General features: G+C 42.1%; 1 protein-coding gene across 9 annotated transcripts in view; it reads left to right on the plus strand.

Moving 5' to 3' along the window:
- LOC116929505 (pleckstrin homology domain-containing family G member 5) overlaps nucleotides 1-19,258 on the plus strand; it is an 80,734-nt gene that overhangs the window by 39,252 nt on the left and 22,224 nt on the right. For 8 of the 9 annotated variants that reach the window (XM_045169726.1, XM_045169727.1, XM_045169728.1 and 5 more), the window contains one exon: nucleotides 159-289. In XM_045169726.1, coding sequence (XP_045025661.1) covers nucleotides 159-289 — 131 coding nt within the window. Of the gene's footprint in view, nucleotides 1-158; nucleotides 290-18,294; nucleotides 18,700-19,258 lie in introns of those variants that run through there. The other variant, XM_045169746.1, reaches the window with a different exon arrangement.

A 19,258-nucleotide genomic window follows, 5' to 3' on the forward strand; every position in this document is an offset into this window, starting at 1 on the left:
TCAAGACAACAACAAAAAGAATCAGTCAGATCGAGCTGATTGCTAACTCAAAATAACAGAACAATTTATGAAATGTTGTTGTTGTTAATCGTACAACGCGTTTGTTGACATGTTGCTACATCATACCTTTCGTGTGACTTTGGACGATCGCTCCATAGATGGCAGCAGCTCTTCGAACGGAGCTAACCACCATCGGCACGCTCCTCCGCCTTCGCCGTCTCCACCGCCGCTGCCGCCACAACGGAACCCTCCGCGTCTGAATGATTCGTCTCTGCTCCTCAACAAACAGGTAGGAATCAGTCGCATTGTTTTTTGTTATGTTTTTTTTTTTTTTTTCTCTCGTTTGCCTGATGGTGTCGTCAATAGTAAGGAAACCTTTCGGGGTTTCCCCCCCTTTTTTGGGGGGGCGGAGGAGAGCAAACACGGCGTCAATTATTCTAAAAATAGAATGGTAGAAAGGAATCGTCGGCACGAGGGCAATACAAACTGCGCAACTGAAATTACATTATGCATACTGCGTATGTGCGGAGAAAAGAGTGAAAAGAAAAAAAGGGGGGGGGGAGGAAATATATATATATGTAAGATGTAAAAGAGCACAAAAAAAAAAAGAGGTTCGTACTCGCGTTAAGTGCGGTGAACCTGTCTTGGGCAGACGCCGTCGCTTCGGATCGACTTTTCTTATTTTGGTGGGCCGTTTCCGCCGTGTAAAGAAAAAGGAATGCATATATATATATATAGTCCCGTGATCAATTAGCGTCGATAGGACAACAAAAGATATCCGAGACATAGAATGTGTACGTGAATAGAATTGGTAAGAAAGAAAGAAAAAAATGTTTTTTTTGCCGAAAATGAAGAAAAAGAAAAGAAGATGAGCGAACAAAATCAAGAGATAAATCGATAAACATTCACGCTCAGAATGATCCAATTCTTTAAGGCAAACAGTATTCTAGTTCTCGTTTATAGTTATTTTCATTGCCTTCCTTTTTTATTTTGACGTTTCCTTTTTATTTTTCCTTCTGTGTTTGACAAGGTTGCGTTTCACTTTATTCTATTTTTTTTTTTTTTCACTACTGATGTAAGTAGAACATCGAGCGAAGTTCAATTTCGTACCTCTTGTTTGTTTGTTGGTTTTATGTCTGGCGGGGTCTTTTTTTTTATTTTATTTTGTTTTTTAAATCCTCTTTTCAACGTACCGGTTAGTTTATTTTATTTCGTTCGATCACTCTCTTTTCCTTGCCACTTGACTCGCTAATCTAAAGGCCACAGATTGGCCTTTTGCTTGCATTTTCATCAACAATATCCCGGGCGTTCCTCCTGTGATCGACTCCCTTTCACTTTTTTTTTTCAAGCAACCGCGCAACCCCAATTCAGATTCGCAGACTCTTTTTCTCGATGAGGGCGAAACGGAAATCGCTAGTCTGTGCAGCAAGCCAAGAAACGTGACGTCAAAAGAAGACGGGGGGACAACAAAAAAATAAAATAGGAAAAAAAAAAAAAAAGGACCTTGACGTCGTTCATCATTCCGACGATGATATTTGAACGCAGGAGTACAAATACTGTAAAGACCGAGATCGATGATGATTACATCACATTGCCCTCCCCCCCCCTCCTTTTTTTTTTACATCTCCTGTCCTTGTCTTAAAAAAGGGGGGGGGAGTCCACACCTAAAATGGTTGTGTAACGAGCGCTATAGACGTGATAGTGAAAGTCACCGTGTACCCCCGACCGATGCAAAACGATGGGGATGGAATCCTTCGATTCCGTTAGTATCCCCAACATCACCGCTAGGACTTGTGAGCGCTCAGAGAGATTTCCAGAGTGGCATCCATGGGATTAATTGCTGCAAGGACGACGTAACTCGATCGTTCCATCCTCCAATAAAACATCGTATAAACCCCTTTCCCCTTTCCTTTTCTTTCTCTCTTACGCAATCGAGTTGGATGACAACAACGTAGGAAGCGTTTGACATAACCCAACAGTCTGATGGCATAGGGGTGGGCTGATAGGTTCCGTTAAGTTGCACGAGAAGAAAAAAAAAGGGAAATTGCCGTTACAAAAGCGCCATCAATCAATTGACCTAGGCACAAGAAACCTCCCTCCCCTGCCAAAAAAACAAAAAAACAAAATTGAACAAGAACATCAATAAAGGAAAAATCGTAATTCGGTAATAAAGAGAGGAGGGCGTGACAACAGTAAAAACAAAAGGAAAGGTCGACATTAGATGAAAGATTTTATTTTTTTTTCAAGGGACGTAATAAAAAAAATGTCACTGTTCAACAGTATACGTGTCTCCATTGTTTTCCTAAGGAATGCACGTCGATTCTCAATATCGGGAACCGGATCATTTCAAGTTAAGAAAGAAGAAGAAAAAGGCAAAAAGAAAAAAAAAAAAAGGCTTCAGCTGAAAATTGCGTTGAAATGAAAGGATTTCCATAGGTTTCGCTTTGTGTAAATGTCATTGCACGGCTCATTAAATGTTTCCACAGTTGAACATTGTAACTATAAGATAAGGTAGCTGTATACGGTCGCCGTTTAACGAGCGTTTTCGCTTCTCTGTCCGTCCTTTTTTTTTTAAATCATTTTCTCCCTCTTATTTTCTGTTTTTGGAGTTTTATTTCCCTTCCGCCATGGCGTCCGGATGCGAAAACGCATCCTTCTACTCGATTGAACTCGAAAAGACGTGAACGAATATTTAGGGGGGAGACAAAAAAAAGGGAAAGGAGTCAAAGAGGAATTGAAAGCACGGTCAGAAATCGAAAGGACGAAAGTATTACTCTTATTGGAGGGGGTATCTTCGGTTTCTCGACTTTCATCTTTTAAAGCGATTGAGTGATCATTCCAGCCATCAAGGACACGTCCCAAAGCTGGCAAAATAGAAGAACTGTCACATGACGAAGGTGCTATAGGAGGTGGCCATTGACTGGGATAGGAAATTCGATGGATGTGGGACATAATTTTTCGCACGAATCAGGATCCATTTTTTGCTTTTGCATTCGTACAGCGATGCGAGTGGCTATCTATATTCTTGTCCAAACTTTATTTAAGCGGCTATTGATTTATCCGTTTACATTTGAATCTTCGCGGTTAATTTGTTTGAAATGACGGCGCGTATCTTTGTCCCTTGTCCACGTGTTCTATAACCAAGTCGGAAAGACACAGGTACCACACACCCCCCGTTTGTACATTTATATCTGTAAAGTTCACATCTCGATCGGGTGGGGGTCATCAAATAATCAATAAAATACTATCAAAATATGAAGCGAAAAAAGAAAAAGAAAAAAAAAAACGAATTTGAAGGCTAGTAACGTTTGGCCTTTATGTTGATCCGATCAGCGACAAAATCGAAAATGTGTGACGTTACAAACATCGTCGACTATCGTCAATAATTTTCGGGTGGGGCGCTGATTCTATTTGAATTTTAATGCACATTTTTTTTCTTTGTGACGATGTTTTTTTTTCGCTTGTTTCGTTTGTGCGAAGCGAAAATCCGAAATGGCATCGAATTCAATCGACTAGAATGGAAAGCGTTTTATGGATGTAGCGAACCACTGTTTAATGTATTGATTTGCTCATAATCCTATACGTGAAAGTTTCTATTACTCGAGTTATTACTCGGGATTTCTTCCAACAATCCTTGGCTATTGTTAACCCACCCTACCTTATAGAACTTTGTGCGCATTATTAGGCAAAAGTCGGGAAGATGGGACTGTATGTACGCTAAAGTAGATACCAGCGTTGGGCAAATGAGCGTGTCGTTTAGCCTTGAACGCTTGGCTTTTATCCCGTAACTTAATCTCCGAGTCTTTGTTCTTTTACTATGCCATCCCCCCCGTTTCTGTTCTCGTTCGTCATTTCCAAACAGAAAGACAGGGGAAAAAGAAAAAAAGGAAGAGAGAAGGAGGAGAGATTACCATAATAACATTCTGTTAGGTCTACAATTTCAAGCCTTGCACTTTTTAAAGTGAAAAGATGGACAAGATTTATTTTTGTTATGCACGCCCGGTAGTTTTTTGAATACAACACTATTATCCAATGCGTTCGCCGTATGTTTCTAGACGAGAATGAATCTTTCCCGCACGTTTTTTCCCGATTTATATTTCATTATTTTTTTTTTCCTTCTTGACTTAATGCATCTTTCCCTCCTTCCCTTTAGAGTCTCCCCTCCCAACCGATTTCTGCTGTTCCCGATAATCTGATCAATTTCAACACGTAGTATACTTGTCGGTCGAGAAGAAAGGAGAGGGGCGGTTGAGGTGCCAAGAATCGGACGGAAAAGCGAAGGAAACAATGCCAAGAAAAAGGCGAAAAAAAATGATAAAAGAGATCCACTTTTTGTGTGTGTGTGTGTGTGTGTGTGTGTCTTATTTTCTAGAGACTGCGGGGCGTCGAGTGTCTTGCGTGTAGGCCAGCAGTGCATTATGAGGGCTATGTAGCGTCCAGACAAGGGGAAGGAGAGGGTGGCAAAAAGCTAGTTGAGTGGGTGGCGCCGCGGCTGGTGGCGGCGCCGTAGTCGTCTAGATGTTGGTGGCGTTTGCGCTCTCCTTCTTGAAGCTCGGCGAGTTGTAAGTGGCCGTCGACCGTGACGTTGGTCCTCTCTCTTTCACAGGGTCGAGTCTTTGGCGCTCACTTGCAGACACGGGAAGTGTCGCTTTAGCCCTGACAAACCTGCCACACCACCCCGATGGCGTTTCCATTCTCTTTTCTCTTCTTTTTTTTAGACTGGCGGTGGCGTCGAACCGTTTTCATTTGCAACCCAACTTCCACGTAGCGCGTACGCGCATTAGTGTTTAAAAAAAGCAAACAACAAACAACTCCCTTCGGTTTGTTTTGGGGTTTTTTTTCGTTTCAAATTTGGCGGCTGTTTTGATACATTTGGTTTTTTCTTTACTGCGTTCGTGATCTGTTTATGTGTGTGGCAACACTAGTGCACGCGTGAATTGACCGTTTAGGAGGATTTGTACCCGTGTTCGGCACATTGGAAATCGTGGTACCTTAGTGATTTGTGTTCAACAATTTTCGACAACGAATTGACGGGAGCTGCAAGACAGGATTGTATCACGTATCGGTGTGCATCGAAAGGTCCGGAGATCATTCCGCATCAAGGTAGGAAGGGGCTGTACATGAAGCAAGAGAAACGACGCTCGCGATCCCAATTTTTTGAGGGGGTTTCGATACGGGAGCGAAGGGGGCGCATAATTTAAACGTGATTCGATCGTGACCACCAGGAGTCAGTTTAGCTCGCGTCCTTTAACACCGAGGCCGTCAACAAATGCTACTGTCATTTTCCCTCTCTCTCTCTTTCCGTGTCTATCTTATCGAGTCGACTGCGAAAAGCGCAACTTCATTCGGACCTGTGTCATGTTTATTAGGTTTATCCTTTTATTTTATATATATTTTTTTTATCTCTTTGATATGGGATTTCACGGCTGGCTTCTTTTTGGCTATACTTCATGTCTCAGTATCAACTCTGGTGCCTTATTTTTTGTTTTTGTCCAGTTCCGTTTTCGTCTTGTGTTCGCACTTTTCACATACTTTCACGGCTATAAATAACTGGACCGACGCAACCTTGTTTCCTGTTCTTTTCCTTCCTATTTCATTTGTTTATCTTTTTTCTTTTTTTCGAGACCCGTGTTGTCGTCGTTTGTACCCATTTGTTTTGGTTAGAAAACACACATAGAGGCGGAGCAGCCCGCACCTTACCCGCATCACGCGCTTCTAAAAGGCCTGCTGCTGGTAACCCCGTTGTAACTGAAGTGGGTGACTAGGCATTTTGGATACGAACTAACCCTTATATATTTCTTTTCTTTTTTGTCTTGTAATAGTTACCGTACTATGGTAGGGGAACTCCTTAATCGAATCCCGATTGCAGATTGAATTAAAAGATGAAAAGCGGCAAGCCATTAGAACTAAAATTTCTCGTTGCTGTCGTTGGTTTATGGAATTATTGACGATCGAAAAAAAAACAAAACAAAAAAGATTAGCGAGGAATAAATTCCATTTTGTAATTCACCTTGACGTTTTTTCCTTTGTTTTTTTTTGAGGGATTTGAAACTGAAAGAAAAGAAGTAGAGATTACCAATTAGTCACGTTCGCTGAAAAAGAAAAACGGGGGGTTAAAAGGAATTGGATTGAACGTATAAACGTGCCTGCAAAAGACTTTGTTTTGCCTCTGGTTTTTCCCCTTTTGAAATTCGTCTTTTATCCGTCCATTTGCATACACAATGAAGCAATCGAATTTCCTCTACACTCCGGTTCTATCTGTTCCTTTGTCACCCGTTCGAAGAAAAAAAAATAGGGGACAGACACGGCCGTTGATGGTTCGTTCGACGAACCGACCGCGTCTATAAAACTTCATTACCAGCTGAAATCGTGCATAAGACAGCTTAAGTGCTCAGTCGTTGAGAGATTTGAAATGTTGCAAACGAAATGAGAGAACCTTCATCTTGCGTATTGAAAGTGACGATCTCTGTTTGTTTTGCGTGCGGATTTCTGAGTTTACATTTCTATTGAATAGCAGGGCGAAAAGCAAAGCTGTCCAATGAAAACGTCACAACCTTTCCCTCCAAAAAAAAAGAAGATGTGGTTTTCTTTTATTTCCCCGTACACCAAAGCAATTCACCATCTCTTTGCCTTGTTGTCTACTATCTGTGGCGTGCCGTCGTTCTAAATAAATAAATAAAGAAAAAAAGAGTGTGTTGGTTTTGTTGCCAGTTTCGGCTTCAATCTTTAAGACGCTTGCATCCTGTAAACAGGTCTGACTTGCTAAGATATACAAGCGGGTAAAGCTTACAGACAATAGCCGCGATAGCGTTGCCAAGGTTTTGTGTTAACACTCACACAACTTTGTAAATGGGACAAGTTTTTCTTATTTTTTTTTTGCAGAAGAATAGCGGCCGTCCTCTCGCAGGGACGTAGGACGTAATCAACGTAACCAGTCCCCCTCCCCCACTTCTCTCCCTCCAAGTGTTAGCAGATGGCTGGTTTGATCCAGATTTTATTTTTATTCTTCCTTCTTCATTTGCAACGAACACACAAAAAGAAAGACAACAATAAATCGCTTTTCTTGTGATTGCCTACTGGGCGTTATTGTTTTAAACCGCAACCAGAGCAACAACCCGATTTCTACTGCATCCCCCCCTCACTCAATGTTTTTCATTATTTCAATTGAAAAACATAACGATTTTGACTCTCTTCACGACATTAAAAAAGAATAGCATCTTCTCCTATTCTTTTTTATTTTTTTGTTTATTTCTTCTTTTAATCGTTGGCCAGCGCTTCCGCGTTTCCGTCCGCGAGCCGTGAACGTCATCGACAAAAGGGAGTCAGAAAAAGAGAAACTCTCACCCCTCCCATCCTCATGCTCTTTTGTTGACATTCTTTTGATTGTATATCTATGAAGCAGAAAAACGAGAAAGGAAATGTTGCTTTACAATATTCTGAGAAAGGAAGATTCTTTGGTTGGTTATTTCACAAAGATTTAGGGACGAAGGGAGTCGCGGGCAATTTTTGCGTGGCGGATGAGTGAGGCGATGGTCGTTGTCAAAGCCTTCGACGGATATCGCCATTGTCGATAAATACAAGTGTCGACAAGTGACGAATCATCAATCGCAAATTTGATCTGAGATCTCTGTGACGACATGTTTTTATTTTTTGCTATTTACCATGTGGCCAACCATCGTCGCCTAAAGGACTATGCAAATTTTGGAACGATGGGTTTTTTTTATTATTATTTTTTTCATTGATTGATGTTTGATTAAAGCAAAGGAGAATGCAAACCTTCGGCATCCAATTGAATCAATTCACGCGAAATGAAATGGCCAGCCAGTCGCAATTGTGTATGCCTTTTGAAAACATGTCGCATTGCACCCATTTTTATCAGATTTTTCTTTCACCTCTTGTGTGATTTATAGCCGCCATTCGTTGTTTGTGGCAGTCTTCCTATAGCTTTAGCAAATATTGCCAAGGTATTGCGCAGCGTCAGATTCAAAAAGTTCCGCGCATTACGAACCCATTTGGCGTGTCCAGCACGCCCGGGGTTGCTTTTTTTTTATTGCAACGTGTCCCAGTGGCCGACGGTTTGCTGCTGATATCATCGCTTGACAATACTGGCGTGAAATAAACGAAGACTGTCCGAGTCTTTGACACGAAACGACAGCCCTTATTGGCTGGCTGTACATACGGTCGCTTCGTCGTTGGATCGAAATTCAGCCCCGACCATGTTCGATTTTCTTTTTCTTTTCTTCCCAAAGTTCCAAGGCGAACCTTTTCGTTGTTTTCTTGCAGTTGATTCGTGTTTGCCTCCTATTTATTTTTGACTATTTACTGTACACGGATGTCGTTCCAGTTGAACTGCCTGAGTGACTGAAGTCCCAGTGACTGGTACCGCCCTATACCCTGGGGCTGTTATTAGAACCACACACATATCTATAGTCTTTTCCTACTTATTTTCTGATGTCTTTGTTGCATTGATCCGCCGGATCGAATGATGGCATTCAGGAATTATTTTTATTTATTTACATTCTATTTATCCACGAACGTCACGATGTTGACATCATTCATCATGATGTGCCTACACTTTGCTGTCTTTTCTGTCTACTGAGCGAGCCAGTTTTCTTGTCGATCCTTTTTTTTTTTTTTATTATTATTTTGTCCCCTAAAAGAACAAAAAAAAATAAATAAATAAAAAGAGGATACCACACACAAAAATTGGGACTTCCAGGACAGTGCACGACGCCTTGCATCCGATGCGTGTACGTACAAAACCCTAGTCGTGTTGTTGTTCCTCTATGAGATCTGTGGATGCAGACAGGAAGCGGTTACTATGACGATTGAGTGACATGGCCACACCAATGGGGCAGAGCATCAACGCAAAATGGGCCACAAAAAAGCTCTGGCCCTTAATAACTTGCTAATGATTCTTTATTATTTTCTTTGTTGTTCTTCTTTTGTCATCACCTCATTTTCTTTTATATTTTTGTTTCCCGTTGATTGAGCCCGAAACCCTGTTCATCATCGCCGTATATCCTGTCGCCAAAAGGTGATGGGGGAACTCAGTTGATGAAGGCCGTTTCGTAGCGCGTTTTCTGAAGAAACCGAAACCACTTTAGTGTTTAGTTTTATTAATTATGTGTCATGTCAGAGAAAAGATCGATTCCATTTTTAAGGCGTGGGGGAGAATTAATTTTTCCCAAATTGTTTCGGCTATCCCATTGGGTTCGCTCAGATCGATAGGCCCCGTCATTGACGGAGAACAGGAGAACCCTATTTCCTTTTACTACGTACCGTTTTCACTGGCGATCACGTCGCTCGCGAACGATAGGCAATCCTAGTGAAGAAGGATGTAAATATTGATTGACAATCCCTTAAAGGTTTGATCATAGTAGCCGTTTAAAGGGGGAAGGGGGGAAATAATTCATTGTAATTTGTCAAGTAGGATCACTTTACCTGGCGCCGTTGCGGCCCAAAAAGGAAGCTTAAAAAATTGCGTAAATTGTAAAGAATCAAAATATAAAAAAAAGAGAAAAGAAAAAGGAGGGCGGGAGCAGATGGTGATCGCTTCCATGTACCGCGTCTCGCGTTATCGATTTTTGTTATGTGTATGACTAGAGCAAACGACGCTCGCTGAAAGGGCTGCTGGATGTATCAGGCCGTATGTATTTACCAACCGCCTTAAGAAACTTATTTTTGTGTGTGAATAGGTCGCAGACTTACTTTGCCCTGTCATCGTCGATTTCAGTGTACACACACACACACCTTTGCAATCTCCTAGATGTATATTTATGGACACGTGTTATACCAAGTTTTTTTTTTTTTCATTCGAAAATGTTTCACGTCCCTCACCGCATCCAGTTTATCATCCGTCACATTTCATTTTTATTCCATTTCATTTCTTCTTTTATATCCACCACTTGAATTTACACAAGAATTCTCTTATTGCTATTGTTATTTTCACAGGGAAGAATTAAAAAAAAAAAAAGAAAAGTTTTTATTATTTTTTTCTTGCTGATGGAATCGTCTTTCATCGCCTTGCTTTTATTTGATCGACTCCGGCTCCATAAAAGTTGTTCTAATCGAACTTTCTCTTGTCAGCCATTCTTCTTGTGTGCATTTTTGATTCCCTTCCATGTCGGCTGGCTCTCTTGAGATACCGTCCCGACCCAGTGGCGAGGTTTTGTTGTTCCCCTTTGGCAATTGTATAGTCATCCAGCTATACACGGGTCCCAACAGCCCAGCGCTCATCGCGGCCTGGTTACTGTTTCGGCATGGTGCGCAACAATAGCAACGATGTGTCGTGACTTAATCAAAGTAAAAACACGGCGGACCGTGATCTCTGCGTTGGCGGCGTATAGCGCCCAATTGAATATAGGAAAACGAAAAAGAAAACGAAATTAGGGCAAGGATAGTAGTAAAGGAAACAAACAAAAATGGTGGCAAATGTATACGGAGGTTGTTTTTTTTGTTGTTGTTTTGTTTGGTTTTTCGCGGTGCTCTGGGGATGTTCGTACAGGGGACTGACTATAGTCGAGGGCCGACGACGAAGCTAATGGAGTGTGCGTTCAGCTGTGCGTGACCCAGGCATTTCTCCGATGGGTCGCACTCTCTGCAACGTTCATTCCCCTAGTGAGCTAATTTAGTTTGATATGTGACAACTCATAAAGTAGAGAGGTCTCTTGACTCGGCTCTCTCGCACGCGCCCCCGTCTCTTTCCAGAGCATTCGGCAATCGCAATCTATTCACAAAAATTGGGCAGGAAGGAGAAATTTCAATTTCAAAATAGTTTGTCATCTTCGCATGGCGAACTTGTGTCTGTAGTTCACTCCATCCCCCTCCCCTTCTTTATATTCTTTTCTCCCCCCACCCCCTTTTTTTTTTATGTGTGTGTGTGGGGAACAGGGAAGAAGGAGAGGAAATAGGATCAATCAATAGAATTTAATTTGAAGGAATCAAGAGCTTGTCGCCTCGCGGCAGGGTCTCTCGCATAACTGTCGCAATCTGTGTGTAGACGGGCCAGACGCGTGTACACACACACACACACACACTGTCGTCGTAAAAGACGCAAAAACGTAGCCAGCCAGTGAGCGTCGACAGGCTGAAGGCCGGCTCCCCCATTGTTAGGTGGAAACGAACGATTCCATTTTTGAACAAACAACACGGGAGGGGCAAGATGGTATAGAGGCAAAGGTATAGGGCGTGCCGGTCTTCAATGGCTACCGTCGTGTTTGCAACTTATCGTCTAGTTTGTTTTCTTTTTCTTTCCTCTTTTCATTGCTAACTGTCAACATGGTTTTGAATAATGTAACGCAAATAGCCAAAGGGAAGGAGCGCCCCGTTTGCGTTCGTCGGTGAACATTACCACCTGCCCCGTCGCGAGTATTTGAATCAATTGATCCTGCCACCGTATATCCGTTTGAGTAACGTCGCGCTTGCCTTTTCCTGTGCGTCGAAAATGCCCGCCTTAGAATGCAGATCAAAAAGATATCAAACTCGGGTAATAAAAACACGCGCAACACACCCTCTACATATCTCGAGCTTTTGCTCACGCTCTAAGAATGGCCAACTAATCTCAGTCTAAGCAATTCCGTACGAAGTGGACTTGTACGTATATGTTTGGTATAGCCACGTGCCCGAATCGATGTCGGATAACTTGGCCAATATTAATTATCAGGTAGTATACGGTCGTCGTCCCGCATTAAATAAATATATCCTACTAACTAAGAAAGAAAAGAAACACGCCGTAGCTCAAAGTTATTGTTCCTTTGATACGGTGCCCCTCTACACACAATATTGGGGTTGTCATGTGTACTTCTATGTTCTCCTGTTCTATATTTATGCGCCTGCCTCCGTATAGTTCTGTAGTCAACAGAAGCGTACTATAAACCAACAGCATCCCAATTATGACAATGAGGATTTCGGACAGTGGGGCGATATTGCTGACCTCAATTCGCTCTTAGCTCGTTATCGCGGCCGGCGTGATTAGGTTTCCCGGGAGAAATGACGTGGAAAAAAAAATAAAAAATAAGAGAGAACAAAAGAGATGCGCATCTTGGGGGGGATCGCCGATGAAAAGATTGCGACTTTGCGTATAGCACGAAATTTTGGCTTTGAAGATTGTTCATGTTGGATTATTTTTTGTTTGTGTGTGTTTTGCCAAACGTTGCATTTTTTGGTGATCGGTTGTGCATGGCTGGATCACCGTACGCGGGTTCAAGTGATGCACACAGCAAGGTTCTTTGCATTTTTCGTTCCTTTTCTCTCCATTTATCTTTAAAGAAAGTGTATATGATATTTTGGTTTTAGATTTCCAATCATTCGCGTCTAACTTTAGATTACCAAGAAACTGAAAAAAAGGGGGGAAAATATATTTGTGAATCAAATCTTCAAAGACATCGTTTCTGATCATTTCGAGCTCGACACTCGGACTGAAAGGAGCTGCTACGCGACGTTCATTAGACTTTTGAAAAACTCGTTAATTTTAACGTAAGACTTCACACAAACTAGAAGCTTTAGATTCAGGTGATCGTTCGTTGATCCTTGACGGGGAAGGACTTGCTGCGATTGCATAAGATTTGTAATTTGGTTCTTTAAACATCTGTTGTTGTTTTTTCTATGAAAGGGTTACAGCTCCGAGAGGAAATTTAGTACTATGCTTCACAAGGGAATACTCTAGACTCTTGATTAAAGAATCTTCTATAACTTGGTACAAACGACCGCGAGATGCTCCTTATATAACTCTCAAACACTGTGGAGTGGAAGGTAGCTCTGCTGATGGCAATCAAACAATTGCAGCGATCGTTCCACATCCACATTTACAGAAACGACAGAACAGCCAAGTGATCAAGGGGGGCAAATGGGAAAAGCTCACACGAAAAAAAAAAAAGACGAACGTGTTTTGTTTTTGTCTTTTTTATTTGTTATTACAACTCATCGAAGATATCTCTTTAGAAGGACGTATAATACAGCTCTGAACTTTTATCTCTTGTCTTGGTTAACGCACGTTGATTGCCGTATGCCGCCCAATCTAGCAGATAAAAACGTCTTGTAGAGGGAGCGAGATGGGGGGGAGTAGGACAGGGCTCAGCTTTGCCAATCGAAGCAGAAGACGGAAGAGATAACGTGCCTATAGATTTTGGCCTTGCCGAGGAACTGTGCATGTCTCTCTCTTTTATCTTTCGATCTTTATCTTGTTCAAAGTCTTTTCTCGGTTGGCTGGCCTCACGTATGTTACATTATTACCGCCATAGTGTCTGTTAGATTTGCGATCGTGTTTATGCTTGAAATCTGGCCCGATCTCTTGCCGAGATTTCTGTTTGTTTTTGCTTTCTCCCTTATTTGAAAATGGCGGTTGAAAACCCGTCATTTCCGTCACATCCAAACGTCTTCCGGTTGTGGGAGCCTGCCTGATTCCAATCTCTTTAATGATTTGGCATTCTCTCTCTCTCTCTTATTACGCTTCGAGTCTCCGGTAATTGTGCGCGAGTGCGTACCTTAGTCTTCGGCAATCCCCGCCCATGTCTTCTTGTAGTCGTCTGTCTCTCTCTCTCTCTCTTTATCCGTCCGTGCCACACATTTTCTGGGAGCCTTCTCTGCAAAGTCGTGTAATCGGATGAGTTGAGTCATCATCAGGCAGAAGATTGGAACGAAGAACGGAAGGACGCAGTAATTAAAGAGAAGAACTTGGTAGATGAAATAGAAGACTCGACAGCGGACAGAAAAAAAAAAGAAAATGTTTGACTAGTTTTGTGAAAATCAGGGCGGCGACCGCTATGCCCCTCAAACCGCGAAACTATTTCAAAGCAGAGAAAGTATATGAATTCATTTCGGGATTAAATGTTAGCTAGAACGATCGGCAACTTGGGTCCCTCGTTCGCATGTTGTTGTTGTTTTTTAGAACTTGCGCACATCAATGGCACTTGATTGTCGAGTGAAGTAAATTGGAGCCAAACGGATAGAATTTGGGAGATTTGCTTTATACTCATTTGCTGTCTTGCACACGGGAGAAGTCAAGAGCGCCGTTAGCCTTCGATTTGAATTTTGCGCAACCCTTTGTTTTCACTCGCTCTCTACATTTCTCCTCTGCATTTCACTTTCACTTTGACAGTAGCAGCCAGTTTTCAAAATTTGATGAAGGCAAAAAGAAAGTTGTTTTTTTCCTTAATACTCGACCTGATGCTGTTGATTCGCATACAAACCGTATCCACCTCGTTTTTTTCTTTTTTCACTTTCCATTTTTTAATTAACGGTGCATCCACGACAGCTGCCGGCATCCGGATGACCTACTGAAAGGCCTTGCGTAATCGAATCATGAATTTTTTTTTGTTTACGCTCCAAGTCATCATAGAGAAGAAGGAAAAGACAAAAAAAAACTGAGAGCCGAAAAGCCCATCAGTCAATTGTATTCGAGAAGGGAAACCCCATCAAATCTTAATGTTATCATAATCAACCGCATCATTATGCTGCGTTTTCTTCATTCGCCACGCTCTGTTGGGTGAAAATTTGCAAGTTTGATATCATGACGCACACACGTTATTATTATTATTTTTTCCATCTTTTTTTCTGCTTAAATTTGTGTCTGCACGTCGTTCACGTGATGACGTCAAAAGATTTACTGCTTAGTGAAATACGAAATAGAAACCGAGTGGAAACAGCTGCGACTAGCGCCAAGGTGGGGGGGCGTTGGTGAAGGAACGACGAAGTAAACAGGACTTAGCAGGATATAAAGGGTCGACCGGTCACGCCGGAGACAAGTGAGAAAATACAGATGAAGAGCATAGAGGAAACGCCAAACCCAATATATAGGAAACCGGATGAATGACAAAGGAAGGAATCTTGTCACGTCACTTTGGCGTCTAACGGTGTGCAATACCGATGGGGAATTTCGACTGTTTGTCCAAGCAAAGTAAATAGCGCAACAACACAATGACGAATGATTTACTGTTTAGAAAACATTTCTAGTGGGAAAGGGTTACTTTCTTTTTTTTTTTTTTGAGATTTCTGAAACGCGAGGCATCCGATAAATCTTACCTGTGAACACACGAAATTGAAATAAAAAGCAATCGTCCTTCTTTAAACCCCAATATGGAATCTTTGGCACCATGTCCAAGCGTGCAGATAGCTCCATCCTTTATTCGTATATGAAGTCTACATTCAATGAACTCAAACAGTTGCCCGTTAAAAGTTCTTCTTTAATAAACAACCGATGAAATTCGCAAGCTCTTCGTCCATCCGAAGGACAAGTACCGTATACCAGTGCACCATTTTCGCACCGTTTTTCCTCACACCGGTGGACCTTTGTGATTCGTTTTGCTCTTGTGCGTTCATCACCGAACGGTCATCGATCTAGTACTCAAGTCGTGAAGCGCACCGATGCGTTCCGCAGCACTTTAGGCCAATAGGTTCAGCGACAACGGTTCGTCTGACGTGATGCGTTCGAACCCATTTTTTTTGTCCCCAACCCCACGAGCCAACTTTTTATAGCATATTCCCATTAGAGACGGGCATAAGCGTTTTGAACCTGATTCTCCCTTTGATGACGTTCTTCTTATCGATTTCGGTGGCCTGTGTGCCAAACCAGGCCACAAAAAGGAACAGAAGAGGAGGACATGGTGGAATAGACATTCACTGGGTTGGGTGCATTCCTTTTTTTTTTTGTTATTTTCTTTTGCCAGGTGTCGATTACGGGATGGCAGAAAAGGGTGTGTGCCGTATAGCAGGGGAACAGGTTCTTCTTGACTGAGGTGCCACCCCTTTGTCGTTCTTGTTATGTATACGGCACGGGACCACGACATCGACAAAGCAATTCACCAGTAGTGCAATGACGTCATTCCCCTTCTTTTCTTTTTGGCCCCTGGGCTCGTAACGTAACTCAAATCAAAAGGGAAATTGACGAGGCGATCCTCGCAATGAGTTGCACGTTCCGGAGTTATGTCCTCTGAGGCTGAAACAAATTGATTGCAGCCCTTATTAAAGAAAGAAATAAATTGAAAAGGAGAATGCATGAAAAGATTTCCAAATATTAGGTAACACTGGAGAACACAGGGTAATGGCGTGCGAATATACCGTCATTGATCGTATGCAAGTGCAGAATATGGGTGCGATTTTAAGCCAGTTTTGTTTTCTAAATAGAGAGGCATTGTGATCATTGTAATTGTAGTCATCAACACGGGGGGATCTATTTCTTTTGGAAATGATAGACCAAGTCGGTAGATGTCTTGCCCGAAGGGAAGCGAACCCAGGGAACCTGCCCCCCAGTGTCACGACTTGTCACTAGAGTCCCGGGAGTAGCGCAAAAGAGAGAGAGAAAGAAATAGCGAAGCAGAGTGACAGATATAGGGATAGAGAAAGTTGCTGCTGCAATAAGAATGTTTATAACTATACGAATTAAAAATGTATACGTATTATTAGCCTATTTCTTCCATTTTTTTTTTTATAACAATGTTGCCTTACTTTCACGCAGACAAGCGGGTACAGCTCCGGGCTCAAGGCCGATCCGTACTCTCTTGTCTACATGCAGATAACAACAACAACCAAAAAGCGCTAGCTAGTCGCGTGATGAGCGATGCCGGTTTCAACCTAAAAACACGCCTCGATGTGAAGGAAAAAGAAAAAGAGAATCAAAGGGCTTTTCAATCTATTCCATCAACATGGGTACAATACGTAGTCACTGCCTATTATTTGGATTTCAACAAACAATGAGACAACAAGAGACAAGCATAACTGACATCCAAGTGAAAAAATGTTGACGTGTCCCGGTATTTGCCTTCACGAAAGAAAAAAAAAGGATTCATTTATCATGACAGTGTCTTCAAAAGCCATTTTTTTTCTTGCAGAATGTGGGGGCTGGAAGGGGTAGATAATAACCAAATGAAATAATAATGGCGGATGCACCTTGTCCTACATCGAAAAGCGATTCGGTCATCGTCTTATTTCATTTCCTTTGTTAAGAAAAAAGAAATGAGGGTTTCGAGCAAGAAGAATCGAATAGAATAGTATGAAAAAAAAAAAGGTTTCGACATGCTTTTAATGATATGCGCAATGGCGAGACCGCGACCTTTTCGGTTCAACATCTTCAACAGCTCGTTCACGACTCAAAAACAGGTTGACTTGTCTCGAAAATCCGCTTCGTCTTTGGCTAACTTGTTTTTCTTTTCTTTTGGACATCCAACTGTGCTGTAGATAAAAGCAGAACTCCCGCTGACCAAGTCATTGGCAATGGCCCTAATTCGCTCCGTCCGCCTACGTTCACTTATTTAGAATAAGTTCGCGATGGCTAACTGGGCAGCGAAAATAAATACAAGCCAAATGCCAAGAATGTAGAAGAAAACAAGCAAAAAAAAAAAAACGAAACAGTCGCGTAACGGACTTAATTCTTATTACCGCAAGGGCCTTGAATCCGGTCCCCCCCCCCCGCCATTTTTTTTTTTTTCCCTCCCTGTTAACTTGGAACAGTTTTACGAAATTCTCGTAATGCAAAAACAAGAAAAGATACATAAAAACTACGAAATGAAGTGGCTGCTATGTGGAATAGGGCACGTCCTAATTGGGCCTCTCAACTTTCAATCAAGTGTCGAAGAAATGGGCGAGAAAAGGGGAGAAAACACATTGCGTCCGTGTCGATTATCATGTCGGGACGCCATTGCCGGCTCGAATCTGATAACAATCGACAGCCTCAATTTATTATTATTATTTCGTGGCCGTTTCACGGCCGTCATTATATATCTCAGAGACTGCCACTTTCCCGCCTCTCTTCTCGGCCGAACGGCAACCATCGTGAACTAGTGAACTGCCTCCCTACTTATTTGTATGGTCCTTTTTTTTTTTTTTTTGGAACAGCGTACAATAAGTAAGGACAACGACAAAAGCTTTATTTTTTTTTATTGAAGAAAAGAAATGTGGGGCGCGGATGAAGTGGTTGATGTGTACGTACAACGCGAGCACTCCGGATGCCGGCATGTTTTTGTTTTGCTTTTTCTTTTTTTTTTCTTTTCTCCCTCTCTCTCTTTCTTTCTCTTTGCTTCATTTTATTCTTTTGCTATCTCCCTCTCTCCGGAGTAGCACGCACGCAAACAGATAGCACAGCAATCGTGACTGGAACTGGGCAAAATGTTGTGTGTGCGGGGCCACGGGGCCAGCCTTGAGGCGGTTTTACAGCGTAAACGCGACCAACGGACATGAAACACAAAAAAAATGGAATCAAAATAGGTGGAGGAAGAATGGGAAGACGAAGAAGAAGCCAAAGAAATGGTGGGAAATAAAAAAGAATGTGAATACAACCAGAATCAGTTGTTGTCCGACAGTGTAAGGAATAAGGACGAAAAACGAAATACGTTGGTGAATATTTTTACAGTTGTGTATCGTTAGTTTTGTTCAGGTCGTTCGTCAACTGTCTGTCCACCTGTACTCTCCAGTTAGGGCTTAGGTGCTTTAGAATTTAAAAACATAAAACTTCACTGTCATAGCGCTTTCCTGGAAAAAGACGTGAGTGAACAAAGTGAGTTGATGTGTTCTACTATCAGTCGGCATCACGACCAAGACGACCCTATCCGCCACATTCCGTCACAATCGACTCGCTCTTACGAGTTGGTGATTTCCATCATAAATTGCGAGGATAACATGTTCCCGGGGATCGCTAGAGCGCGCTGGCTAATCAACACGACCATACCGCACATTTTTGTTCTCGACTGCGCCGATGACGACGATCAGGTCCGCCTTCAACCCCCGATTTCTCATTCTTCCTTGTTTCATTTCTTAGACTTTTGAACATTCGAATATCCCCAGCCGCTTCATGATGTGACCTTCGTGCTTTAAAATATGATTGAAAGTTTCAAGTGGCAAGAAAAGGAAAGTTCTTTATCTCTGCTTTCTTTCTTCCATTCTATCGTCGAATCTCTCCGATTAGACTCGCTCGCCATGCCATGCCACGTCCGATCGTCGGATATCTTATAATAATAAAATCCCCGTGCTGTTTTGATTTGAACACACTACTTGTGGCAGCTCAGAGTTCGCTTGCTTCGGCCATGTTTTCCTCCTGTGTTACGTTGAAATAGATTAGCTTTAAAACGGGAAAAGGATTTGCATCTTATCTCTTGTTGAGTTTGCCGCTGAAGATTTTTATTCGTTATTCCTTTTTTTTTTTTTTTATTTATTTATTGTTTGAATGAATGGACGGGACAACTTAGACACGTAGGATTTTCCAAGTTTCCATTGAATTCATCGATGAAAGGCAAGGAAGGGGGTGAGGATACGCTTTCCGACCGGATTA

The sequence above is a fragment of the Daphnia magna genome, linkage group LG1, assembly GCF_020631705.1.
Source record: "Daphnia magna isolate NIES linkage group LG1, ASM2063170v1.1, whole genome shotgun sequence".
In the NCBI taxonomy this organism is placed as follows: domain Eukaryota; kingdom Metazoa; phylum Arthropoda; class Branchiopoda; order Diplostraca; family Daphniidae; genus Daphnia; species Daphnia magna.